Genomic DNA, 13987 nt, shown 5'->3' with positions numbered 1-13987 from the left:
TAAATGTCTGTCTGCCTCACTAATGTCCTTGGGGAAGGATATCTGACAAACTTGGTGTCACACACACAAAAGGCTAGGGGAACTCAGCAGGTCAGGCAGCATCTATGGAAAGGAATAAACTGTTGACATTTTGGGCCGAGACCCTTCTTAAGAATTGCAAACGGTGGAGGAAGAAGCCAGGATAAGAAGATTGGGGGAGGGGAAGAAGTACAAGCTAGAAGGCGATAGGTGAAACCAGGTGGGGGGGGGGAATGAAGTGAGAAGCTGGTAGGTGATAGGTGGAAAAGGTAAAGGGCTGAAGAAGGCAAAATCTAATAGGAGAGGAGAGTGGACCATGGGGGGGTTGCAGGAGGTGGGGCACCAGAGGGAGGTGATAGGTAGGTGATGTGGTGAGGTAAGAGGGAATCCAGAATGGGGAATGGAAGAAGAGCAGGAGAAAATTTCCAAAAGTTACAGAAATCAATGTTCATGCCTTCGGGTTGGAGGTTACCCCGATGATGATGCTTCTCCAGCATAAGAAATGGCCTCATCATGTGTGCGTTACTCTGATTTCCAGCATCACAAAATCTCTTGTGTTTATGATTTGTGTGACAAACCTTCCCTTATTGGCTGATTCGTGATATTAGACTAATAACATAATTGACTTTAACTGCTCACAAGTTACTCAGTTCAAGGGGAAGTTAAAACAATAAATAATACCTAGGTTCTGTGAACAAATAAATTTGAAGAAAATAAACTGAAATGCTGAAGGTGCTTGAAAACCGAAATAAAATAGAAGTAGAAAATCAGGCAGCATCTATGGCAAGTAAAAGTTTTTTCTCTGCATTGATGCTGTTAACAAATTTCACGACACATGCCGGTGATAACAAATCTGATTCTGATTCTAACCTGCTGAATTTTTTTACAGCATTTTCTATTTCCGAATTTAACAAATAATACAATTAAGTAAAACATTGTGAAATAGAGTTTGATATAGGAAATGTGGGCAAATTGCTTATATCCCAAGATAAAAATCTTTGTAAATGTCCTAGAGCTAAAAGTAGCAATGTCCAAGGTATCTTGGATCCAGAAATATAGATCATTAAAGTGTCATGCAAAGTTCCAAAAAAAATTTGGCACCATATTGTAAACAATTTCAGGAATGTTATTGTTTTTAGATGGAGTGCAGAGTAAATTTATTAGAATGGACCCAATAGATTTCAATTTGAGTGATTAAGCAAACTATAGTTACATTACCAGATATTTAGAAAATTAAGGGATAGCTGAATTGAATATTTTGGGGCATTAAACAGAATTGACAATTTATGTTGAAAGAAGCTTTTTCTGCTTTTGGAGAATCTACGAATCAAGACTTTCAGGTTGAAATTAGAAATTGTAATATGTATTAATAATTGGTTTAAAAACTCAGGATACTCATTTGTAAACAGAAATGATTACTCGTCATTTGTTAATTTTAAATCAGGTAATACATTTTTTGGTAAAACTAGTGACTGGTGGTGTGAAGTTTCAGTTGAAAACTCTGCATGGTTCTGATGTTTATTGCACTAGATTTTTGGTAACCAGTTGAGGCATGCGGGGTATGATTGAAGGACAGAACAGTCTCGCAGAACCAAATAACCTCCTTGTATTTCTCTATTTATGAAATTGGTCTGCAGATATTTAGTGTAATTCAATAAAATATCATATGAGGTCTACTTTAAAAATGGCATAATTTTATTTTGTCACAATGCACTCCCTGCTTTAACTTTCATCTGGAATTTGAGCTTGTCACAGAATCGTGACAGTTTGCAGCACAGAAAAAGGTTCACAATATGGTTGAGTGAAGTATATGTCTGTGTGTGAATATGGATTGAATATCTACCACATAGAAGACAGTTGGAATAAATAGATCTTTTCTCAAACTGGAAAGATGTAACTGGTGGAATGCCACATAGATTATTTCTTGGTCCCCAATTGTTTACTATCTAGCTTCATGACATGGAGTGGCAGAATATAAAGTTTGCTGATGACATTAAAATAGATAAGAGACTTGTTATGATGAGGATATCTGCACTCTGCAACAGGACACATAGAATGAGTGTGGTGTAAGAACTTAACTGCTGTTTAATGTAGAAAGGTCATGCACTTCCATAGGAAGAATCAAGGCATGACTATTATCTCAATATACAGTTTTCACTTGAATGTGGGAAAATGATTAGGTCTTCCACATGAATCACAAAGAAAGCATGCAGATTCAGTGAGTGATTGACAAGGCAAAGGCATATTGGCCATAATTGATCAGGGGTTTGGGTTTTAAAGTAGAGGTATTGTTACAATTCTACAGGCTGTTACTATGGTCACTTATCCATATTATGCACTTATTTAAGAAAGGGTATACTTGCATGGAGGCAGTCCAGTGGAAATTCACATTAATGCCTTTAGTAGACGTCTTTAACATAGTGTACAAGCTCATTCTTCCTTTACAAGAAATGCTACATGACCTTTTGCTGAGATTTAAATTATCAAGATAATCATACTTTTATGGCATTACAAATATCTACAATGAAAAAGTTAGATTTTTCACTTCCATGTTTTTAAACTTCTACTTTTAGATTTTCTATTTTTCTGGGGGATAGTTTTCCTGGTGACAACAACGTTGGTTATGGTTCTTAAAAAGGAAAACGGTGGACAAACGCCAATGCATCAGGTTGCTCAGCAAGGAATCAAGGAAACGTACAAGTCTCTCATTTGTGTAATGAGGATGCCTGCTATCTTAAAGTTCTGCATCCTTACGCTAACATCAAAAGTAAGATAATTTAACTTAAATATTTTAAAAGTAACTTGGAAGCGATGCTGCATTTTAAGGTCAATTAAAAATCATAGTATATATCTTTTTATTGGTTGTTTCTGATTTGCTTTTGGCTTTCCTTTCTACCAGTTTTAATAATTTTAGATAAGTTATGGTGGGACAAAAATCAAGTTGAATACAAACATGTTAAGAGGTATGATACCTATAAAGAATATTCACTCCCATTGAAAGATTTCATGTCTTATTGTTTTACAACATTGAATCACAGTGGATTTAATTTGGCTTTTTCAACACTGATCAACAGAAAATGACTTGTGTCAAAGTGAAAATAGATTTCTACAAAGTGATCTAAATTAATCACAAATATAAAACACAAAATTGCATAAGTATTAACCCCACTCCCTGTAATATGACACACCAGATCATCACTGGTGCAACCAATTGATTTTAGAAGTCACATAATTAGTTAAATGGAGATCACCAGTGTACAGTCAAGGTGTTTCAATTGATTGTATTCAAAAAATACACCTGTATCTGGAAGGTCCAACTGCTGTAAAGTCAATATCCGAGCAAAAGCTACACTATGAAGACAAAAGAACAATCCAAGCAACTCCACAAAAAAAGGTTATTGAAAAGCACAGGTCAGGAGATGGTACAAGAACATTTTCAAGTTACTGAATATCCCTTGTAGTACAGTTAAGTCAACCATCAAGAAATGGTAAGAATAAGACAGAGCTGTAAATCTGCCAAGAGCAGGCTGTCCTCAACTGACTGATCATGCAAGAAGGGGACTAGTGAGGGAGGCCACCAAGAGACCTATGACAATTCTGAAGGAGTTGCAAGCTTCAGTGGCTGAGATGGGAGAGACTGCATACAACAACTATTGCCTTGTGCTTCACCAGCTGTAGTTTTATGGGAGGGTGGCAAAGAAAAAGCCACTGGTGGAAAAAAAATTCACACAAAATCTTAGCTCAATTTGCCTGCAGTCACATGGGAGTCTGCTGGCAAATTTGGTCTGATGAAACTAAAATTGAACTCTTTGGCCATCAGGCAAAACGCTATGTTTGCTATAAGCCAAACACCACAAAACATATAAAACATGGAGCATGGTGGTGGTTGCTTCACTGCAGCAGGCCCTGGAAGGCTTGTGAAGGTAGAGGGTAAAATGAATGCAGCAAAATACAGGGAAATCCTGAAGGAAACCCTGATGCAGTCTGCAAGAGAACTGCGACTTAGAAAAAGGTATGTTTTCCAGCAAGACAATGACCCCAAGCATAAAGCCAAACCAACACAGCAATGGCTTAAAAACAGCAAAGTTAATGTCTTGGAGTGGCCAAGTCGAAGTCCAGACTTCATTCTAATTGTGAATTTGTGGCTGGATGAACAGGGCTGGTCACTCATGATCCCCATGCAATCTGACAGTTTGAGCAGTTTTGTAAAGAAGAATGGGGAAAAATTGCAATGTCCAGATGTGCAAAGTTGATGGGAGACCTATCCACACAGACTCAAGGCTAATTACTGCCAAAGGTGTATTTACTAAATACTGACTTGAAGGGGGTGAGTAATTATGTAATCAATTATTTTGTTTAATAATTGTAATAAATTTAGACCAATTTGTTGAAAATTTGCTTTCACTTTGACACATCTTTTCCTGATGATCAGTGTCAAAAAAGGCAAACTAAATCCACTGTGATTCAATATTGTAAAACAACAAAACATGAAAACTTCTGGGTGGGGGAGGAGCACTGTAATCACGAAGTTTTTTACCGCTATGTGTTGTGACTTTAGGTTTATGAAAGGAGAAACAAATTCTAGATTGTGACATTAATTTCTTTTCCCCCCGCAGGGATGTAAAATCAATTCCGAATTGAAAAGAAGCTTAGTATGTTAGTGTTGGAAGTTATCTTGGGCCTTGCATGATGGTCTCATGAAGCACCCTGTTTATCTGATATACTTGAGTTGCTGCTGAAACTACAGTCATACAAGTTCAGTAGGTGCAGTGAAGGTGCTCTGAAGTTCTACTTAGCCAGGAATTTTGGAATATTGACCCAGTGACATCTAAAGAAAAGTAACATATTTTCAAGTCAGGTTAATAAGTTATTTGAAGTGTGGCAATGTCTGGTAGCTGCTTTCAGTCTCTAGCTGTGTATTCAGAGGTTCTTTTGGGGGGTGTGGGTGGGGGGGAAACTGAAGAGTTGTCAGTGTATCTTGATGGTATGTATTGTGGCCACAATTATTTGGTAGTAAAGTTAATATTTAATGCTAAGGATGAAATGCTAATGAAGCAACTTGTAGAGTTCTTTAAATGGTTTTAGAGCTGCTATTACTTTGGCAATTGGTGATTGTCTTGTGGATGGTGGAAAGGCTTTGGGATATCAAGTCGAGTAACTTGCCAGATATACTCAGCTGCCTATTTTCTCTTATAGAACTTTGTGGTTGCTCCAGTTAAATTGATGACTTTCTCCCAACCTCCATATTCCACTCTGAGGCTAAATACTTCCTTGGTGCAAATTGGCTCTTTGTGTTTGCTGATTAATCCTGATGACTTCATTTTTAATGGTGCATCTTGTTATAACATGGTGCTGCCATGATGTACAGTAAGGGGCTATCACTGTTGCCTCACCTTTGGAATTTGTTTTTTGGGTAAATGTTTTGACCAAAATTGTAACCAAATCAAGAGTTCTGTTGTCCTGTCAGGCCACAAAAAGCATCGAAGTAGGTTTAAAGAAAACAAAAAAAGTTGGAAATATTCAGATCAAGCAGAAACTGAAAAGTATGCTCTGACATTTCTAGATATCTGATGGAGGGAGTCAAAATGACAGAATATTGGCCTCTGATGGTGGGAACTCTAAAGTGCCAAAAGAAGATTGTCTATTGGACTAGCATTTTGAGTTCTGTCATGACTAAAAGAGCTGATATTTCTGGGGTCATGTCCTTGTATTAATTACTGTTCATAACTAGAAGCGGTAGGATCAGAGAACTTTGGTTTCTTGTGGGATTGCTCAGCTTCGAGTGTTTATTGCTTCCCCTGTGACCATGTATTGGTTGTTTCACCAGGTTGGTCCATCATTTTTTAGGAACGCTTGATACCTGATTCTGGCATTTTCCTTCTGCATTCTGGTTGAACAAGTTTGGTCTCTTAGCATAATGGTAGAAATAGAGTGAGAGTTATGATGGGGCATGAGGTTTACAGTTATCAGTAGAATATGATTCTGTTACTGCAGGTCCTAGCACCTCATTGATGCTGGGATTTGAACCTTGTTTTTGTTCAAAACATTTCTCTTTTAGTATAATGTTAATGATACAAAATATGAAGAGTTCTTTACTGTGAAGGCTGTAATGTCATGAAGTCTCCCTGAAATACTGTTATGCATTGGTAGACTGTTGAAGGTAATATCAGATTTTTTTTTATTTCCATTGCATCAATTTTCAGACCCCCTTTAATGTTCTCCTAGTGAGAGCCAGGGAGAAGATGAAAGAGGCTCAAAGTTTTCTCGACGTGTGACTAAGTTGGGATGTTTAAATTTTGGCATATTGACAGTACTGTAATTGATTACCTTCAAAATGCTAAAATAATTATTCATATCTCTGGATTAACTCTCTTGTACATAGAATATTAATCTAGTTTACGTAATTTATCTTTGCAATTTGAATGCATACCTATATAATCACTATGTTTGGACGTCTGATCACCCAAGCATTCTTCAAACCAAGTCAATAATGTAGCTTAAGTTTTTATGTGGAATCTGAATCAAGTGCCTTCCTTGTAGCAATATTCTGCAAACTGTATTTGTATTTATACAAAATGATTACATATTATCTTGAGAAAGTGTTGTCATTGCTACATTTTTGCTACGAGCAAGCATATTGAATTCTACTAAGTATGCAATGAACAACTTTTATGATGATTCTTTGATTTGCACGAATTTAAAATGTAAAATCCTGTCAGAAATCATTTAATATACTGTGCAACTCAATTCTGGAAGCCATGGTCTTTGCTAAATGTACTCCAAGTTTGTTAATATTTTCATTTTGGAATTATAATTGTTATATAATTGGTACATGTCTTAAAGCCTTGTACAAGTTGCAGTTTAATTGTCATTGAACCATGCATGAATACTGGTATATACAGCCAAATGAAACAGTGTTACTCTGAGTCCAAGGTCATACACTGCACAAGGTACATGTAGCACATATAAGAAGGGAAGCACATAAAAGATATCAGTAAAATTGTCACACAAAAAATATGGCCCAAGATCTTGAGTCCATGAATAGTCATAGTCACAGTCATACTTTATTGATCCTGAGGGAAATCGGTTTTCGTTACAGTTGCACCATAAATAATTAAATAGTAATATGTAAGTTATGCCAGGAAATAAGTCCAGGACCAGCCTATTGGCTCAGGGTGTCTGACCCTCCAAGGGAGGAGTTGTAAGGTTTGATGGCCACAGGCAGGAATGACTTCCTATGACGCTCTGTGTTGCATCTTGGTGGAATGAGTCTCTGGCTGAATGTACTCCTGTGCCCAACCAGTCCATTATGTAGTGGATGGGAGACATTGACCAAGATGGCATGCAACTTGGACAGCATCCTCTTTTCAGACACTACCATCAGAGAATGTTGCAGCAGTCTGCAACCAAACACAGTATGGCTTCTCGTCTGCCGAGCGAACACTGCCGTGCCATGCTGTCCCCAGCACTCTGGTGGAGCACACAGGCTCCCAACGCCTTTCTCCTGGGGCAGCTCTAACCAGCTAACACCTTGTTAGAGGTCTCGTCCTGGCTGCAACAGAGGCCATGCAGCTCCTCTGCCGTCCACCAATAAATCAGTGAATCGGACTTGTAGCATAGCATTCCACATTAACAATGTCCAACAGCGTCTTGCGATCACAAGTAAAGCAACCGGGGGGGGGTGGGGGTCACTCACTGTTACACTTTGCACCACCTTTGTGCAATGACTCATTGACATCTCTATGATGCAGGCAGCAGCATAAACTGCAGCAAGTATAGTTTCTTTAGTTTCTCTGCCAATAAACAACTCACTGGGGGGGGGGGGGAGGCCTTAATGTCTTAATGACCAGCAGTGTCTTGTCGTTAAAAAAAATAACACCTTTGGTTGGTCCCGTAAAATCTGCTGTAACTGAGCACGCTGCCATTACTTGTAGCACAAATACTCAAGTTATTTCAGTAAATTCTTTCATATTTTTCAATCTTAATTGCTGTATCTCAAATTAAAGTTGTTTTCTGATTAATATTTAAGTGTATAATAATATTCCCATACTGTAATTAATTCCTTTTTACTTCAATTAAAAGAAAGTAGTTTGCTTTTGCTGCATTATTGTTTGCTCTGTTAAACTGACTGGTTGATGAGATAACAAAATGTATTATTAGTATAGAACAAAATGCTAAAGCAATATATTTTTTCTGTTTTATCAGTTCAGAAAAGTGTATCAATACAATTATACAATTCATGGTATTAGGGAACTGTATTATCAGGTCATTCTAATTCACTGGTAGTTCCTTTTTAATCAAAACATTGTATTCCTGTTAGCTCAGTGTTACCCAGAGAGAGTAGTTTGAGCACTGAATTTGCTTTCGTTATTTGATTGTACTGACCAATGTGGTTGTTCCTTCATAGTTGTCTCAGTCTGTCATTAGTTATTTGGCCTCGTACAGAACAGTGAAAGGCATTAACTTTCCCACAAAATGCATTTGTGGGAAGGTTAGTAAACATACAAAGAGTTGCTCCTCTTTGAATGTTGGCATTATTTTTTATTGCCACCATCAAATTAAATATTCCAACCTAGAAGAATGTTCTGGTGATGTCAGTTACAGGAAACTTCATTCAGGATCCCAGAATGTAACAAATTCAAGCATTGAATGACTGAATAGTTTTCAAATATTCTGAAGATGTGCCCTTGCAGTGTGATGGAGATAGTTGCATGGTAAATCATCGTAAAGTCAGTCCATTCAAGTATGATATCAATGGATCTATGCCAGTGCTCATATACCATGGGAGTTTCCTCCCATTGTTGATCTAACGCCAGAAGCATCTGGATTTCAGAAATTTGATTCAATACACAGGCTGGGAAGATAGTTTGAGCAACAAAATCCTTTTTTTGTGATTTAATGTACTTTACATCATTTAATAATTAACCAATGAAAATTGTGCTATATACTATATAGTATTATTTTTATGCTGGAGATTTTAAATATTTTCTGTTTGGTCTACTGAATTCATTAGCACATTATTAACTAGGAATTTGCTGTGAGAAGTAGTCCAACATAGCTACACAATCGTGTGTTTTTTTTTAAAGAAAATGAATTGCAAGGAGCAATCAAGTGCTATTGAAACACATTGCAATGACAGAATTTGGCACGGATGATGCTCTGTAATCAAATATTTCAACTGTGTCTTACTTGGAAGCATTTTGGTACCATTATTTTATTATTTTAACTAAATTAACTTTTGACATTTTTATAGAAGTTAATAATAGTTCTATTGAACATGTATATTTCCAGATCGGTTTCTCAGCTGCTGATGGAGTGACTGGACTGAAGCTGATTGAGATGGGTGTGCCTAAGGAGCAGTTGGCTATTCTCGCAGTACCCATGGTTCCTCTGCAGATAATGCTTCCTCTTGCAATAAGTAAATATACAGCAGGCCGGAAACCACTGAATGTTTTTTATTGGGCAGTGCCATTCAGGTAACGTATGATTTGCTTTCTCCCATCAAATTGATAGGAAGTGGAAGGTAGGTGGTGGCAGGACACAACAGAGTGCTGGGGGCTAAAATACTTTAACTCGGATGTCATGCAAGGTTCCTGGTGCCTCTTGTTCTAACTCTATGGCATTTTTTCTGTTATAAACTTCTGAGACTACTTTTCAATAAGTATACCCAAAATGCAGGGATTAATTGGGCACACTATGAAGTGTATTATCTGCAGGGTAATCACAACGTGTATTACTCCAAATCATTGCTTTAACTTTTCCCCTCTTCAATTGAATTTTGTTTTTCTTTTTTAAAAAAAAAACTTTGAATATTATTGTAAACTTTGAATATTATTGTAAGGACAGAATTCCCAAAAAAGTAAGCAAGGACATAGTTAAATAGGAAATAAAACTCCACATTGTTGGGATGCATTTCTGAAGTCCATCTTCATTGCTACTGAAATTATGTTCCTTTGGAACCAGAGCACAATGATCAACTCCCTGATAGTGCTGCACACCAAGATGTTGGATTTCTGTGATCTAAATCAAAATTGGATAGAATGCAAGTGACAATACAGCACAGTTTCCCAGGATATATCAGGAGTTTGCAAAAGAGAATGTTTTGTTAAATTGGATTTTGTTAAGTATAAATATTGTACAAAATAGTGCATTTTAGTGGGTGAAAAGTGGTGATCTATTTGTTCAGTGGGGAGAAGAAGGTCACCTAACTTAGAGCCAATGCGTAATGTTAAAGTGAAATTTGATAAATCAACACATTACTGTTCTGACTTGAAGGAATTCAGACCAACGTATACTTTAACAATCAAATAGATATGTTAAATTGGCAGAATCACAGGGAAGTGCTGATCAACCTTTCATTTTTCAAATTTGGTTCCTGTCTTGTTAACAAAAGTGTTTTCGCAACTAAGAAAAATATCCACTAAATGGTTGCTTGTTTGTGCTGGAATTTGTATACAATGAAATACAATTCTGTTTGTTTCCACAGATGCAGGCCTAAAGTGTTTCTAGCATTTTTTAAATTTATTCCAGATTTTCATCTCTTGATATTTTTTCTTTTGAAGGAAATTTACTAAAGTTGGAATTTACTATAGGAGATGTAATAAAATGCTGTTAATCTGTTTCTGTTTTAGTTTTATTTATTGTATTTTCTGGGTAATTTTGCAAGTGCTGATTGTGTGTAGTAATAATAAAGATGCACTCTAATAACAACAGTTTTTCAGAACTATGTTGTGCATTGCAAAATTATAACTTTATAATATTTGTCCTGACAAAATTGTATTGGAGAGAGTGCAGCAGAGATTTGCTAGGATTTGAAAGAGTTTGATCGAAGTTGATCTCCAGGTTTCAGTTATGAGGATAATGTGGCTTCGCTGGTTTTGTTTACTTTGGAACAGAGAAGGTTATAAAGTTACACATCAGAGAAATGTGCCCTTAGATCCAGTTCGTCACAGCAACCAAGGTACAGGTTCCCCCCACCATCCAAAGGTAGAGCGTTCCTATGAAACGGTTCGTAAGCCGGAATGTTGTAAAGCGAAGAAATAATTACCATTTATTTATATAGGAAAAATTTGTGAGCGTTCGCAGACCCAAAAAATAACCTACCAAATCATGCCAAATAACACATAAAACCTAAAATAACAGTAACTTATAGTAAAAACAGGAATGATATGATAAGTACACAGCCTATATAAAGTAGAAATACTTTTCTACAATCATTGCTGCACTGTTATCTGTAGCGAAAATCTCATGCAAGCGCTCTCGGCAGAAACACTCTCTCCAGTAACCTTTAAGCTATGAAGCTGCCAAATCATACCAAATAACACGTAAAAATACACAGCCTATATAAAGTAGAAATAATGTATGTACAGTGTAGAATCACTTACCAGAACCGGGAAGACAGCGCTGAGCACACTGATGATGATGTGTTAGGCTGAGTCGTCGGAGGTTGGGGTGGTGGGGTGGTGCAGTGGTCCCCACCCTCTGGGCAGCGAACCGATACCGATCCGCGAAGCATGCAGTGGTACAGCGGTGGCTGGGATGCACCCAGCACATCTTTAAGAAAAAAGCCGAAATAAACAAGCTAATTAATTAAGTGCCACCCGGCACGTAAATGTCAGCCCAGATCAGAGGCGTCGGCAATCTGTCTTAGCTAGCCACGTTTACCTACATTAGGGCTATATCTCTCTTGGATTTTCTAGTGTATACCTGTTCAAATGTCTTTTAAACATTGTAATGTACCTGAATCCACAGCTTCCAATGGCAGCTTGTTTCATATTCCCACCTCCCCCTGTGTCGAGGAAGTTTCCCCTCAGGACACTTTAAAAATGTTTCCCTTCTTGCCTTAAATCAATGCCCTCCTCTATCCTTGGAAAAAGTGTGATCATACCCTTTATTTACTCCTGTTATAATTGTGTATATATATCATATAAAGTTATCTCTTGCTTCCTAGGCTCTAGGGGGGAAACGTCTCAGCCTGTTGACCCTCTCCTTGTAACTCAAGCTCTTCAATCCCAGTAATATCCTTGTGAATCTTTTTTGCAGCCTTCCCAGCCTAATGTTATCCTGTCTATTGCTGGACAAGCAGAATTTAATATATTACTCCATGTGATGTCACCAGTGACTTTTACAGTTGTAACCTGATGTCCCAACTGGTGACGGAAGTGTCAATTGGAGACCAAGTAATGCAAAACTACCAGGGGCATAGATAGAATTGATAGTAGGAAATTTATCCCTATGGCAGACGTGTCTAAATCTTCGAGGAAATGGATTCCTAACCTTTTTTTTATCCCATAGATCAATACCATTTAGCAGGGGCTCTGTGACCTCAGGTTGGGAACCTTTGAGGTAGAGGGAATCTGATGAATTGTATCACCAGGAGGGTGTTTGAAATCTGACTTGCACTATCTTAGGGTCTGGTGGAGGTAGAGACTCTCACATTTAAGAAATATGTAGAAGACTACTTGAATTGCCAATGCATAGCTGTTTATCATTGACATGGTGGCCCTACATGCTTTACGATTATTCATCTGCATTACTTATTTTTGCAATGGAGTGAAATGGTGTTTAATGACAAGTGTAATTAGTCAATGACTATTATGTGAAATATGGCAATAATATAATAAATGATTACTGCATGAGATGATGAGTCTATCGGGACTTTGAGACATCAAATTATGGTATTGCTTTGCACTGTTGTAAGTATATGTTATAATTATGTGGTTTTGTCAGTTTTAGTCTTGGTTTGTCCTGTGTTTTCTTGTGATATCATTCTGGAGGAACGTTGTAGCATTTTTTTAATGCATGCATTTCTAAATGACAATAAACGAGGACTGGGTGTCCTCATAATCTAAATCTAAAGTATTAATGTAGGTTCAACAATTACAGTTACACTTAGTTTAGAAACTTAATTACAATATGGCTTGTCTCTCTTCATTACAGGTTAGCAATGGGTATAATATTTGCTCTCTTAGTATTCTGGACTCCTATGGTAAAAGTGGATACAGAGTTTCCTGTGTATTATTATGGAATCCTGCTGTTAAGTTATGCCTTGCATCAGGTGAGAGAGTGCATTGGATTAGTATATTGCATTAAAATAATCTTTTGTAAAATACTAAGATGTATTTTTGAAAATGGCTCATTATATGTACTGAATCCTTAAAGAACTGAACTAAATCATGTTTTTGAACTGGCAATTTATAATGTTCAACAAACTGACTTATGAATTTGACCTTGAGTCAACATTTTACTTTCTCATTAATTTTGAAGGTGGTTACTAATATAAAGATTTTTTTTCTTCAAAAGATACTGAGCTGATTTCTGAACAGGAAATAAGGAATGTAGTGGTTTCCTGTCAGTCTCATAGTATTCAGATTTATCTACAGAACTGTGCGTGCACTGACAGGCTAGTTTTCATTTCTTTCAGGTCATTTCTTTCTCAACTCATTCCTCTGAGCTAAAAATAACTTGCTTCCACTCCAGTTCTGGGGTTCTAAGGTGGCCAATATGGATTTTTTTTCTGTGACATCACTGCATTATAATTCGTCTTGCATCCTCTTTATTGAGGTCTGATTCAAAATATATTGAAGACGAATTGGTTCAATAAATAACTGATCATATGTAGTCTTCCATATCTTCTAGTGTAGATGAAGGTGTCACATAGCCAGACATTTATAGCAGCACAGTAATTATACATTAAAGACGAGGCCTGATCTATTCTGAATCAGAGAAGAAATCACCTTGAACTTGCAGCAAATACTGTTTGAAAAAGTGGCAGATATTCATCTGTCAACTAAATACTGACATTAAATATTAACTTGAAGTCAGTTGATTCACGCTTGCTTTTGGGTTAAAAGATTCGAGCATGGAGAAAAAGAACTCAGAATCAGGTTTATTATCAGCGGCATGTGTCGTGAAATTTGAGAACTTAGTGCAGCAGTTCAATGCAATATATAATATAGAAGGAAAAAAT

General features: G+C 37.0%; 1 protein-coding gene across 2 annotated transcripts in view; it reads left to right on the top strand.

The window, feature by feature from the left end:
* Positions 1-13987, top strand: part of slc33a1 (solute carrier family 33 member 1) — a 33647-nt gene that overhangs the window by 6570 nt on the left and 13090 nt on the right. For both annotated transcript variants that reach the window (XR_011885683.1, XM_072255363.1), the window contains exons 3-5: positions 2592-2785; positions 9310-9494; positions 12958-13075. Coding sequence is in view for 1 of the 2 variants with exons in the window: in XM_072255363.1 (XP_072111464.1) it covers positions 2592-2785; positions 9310-9494; positions 12958-13075 (497 nt within the window). In the remaining variant the exon portion in view is untranslated. The remainder of the gene's footprint in view (positions 1-2591; positions 2786-9309; positions 9495-12957; positions 13076-13987) is intronic.

Source organism: Mobula birostris, chromosome 4 (genome assembly GCF_030028105.1).
Source record: "Mobula birostris isolate sMobBir1 chromosome 4, sMobBir1.hap1, whole genome shotgun sequence".
NCBI lineage: Eukaryota > Metazoa > Chordata > Chondrichthyes > Myliobatiformes > Myliobatidae > Mobula > Mobula birostris.
The sequence above is the reverse complement of the archived record's forward strand: the minus strand, read 5'-3'. Positions and strand labels throughout refer to the sequence as shown.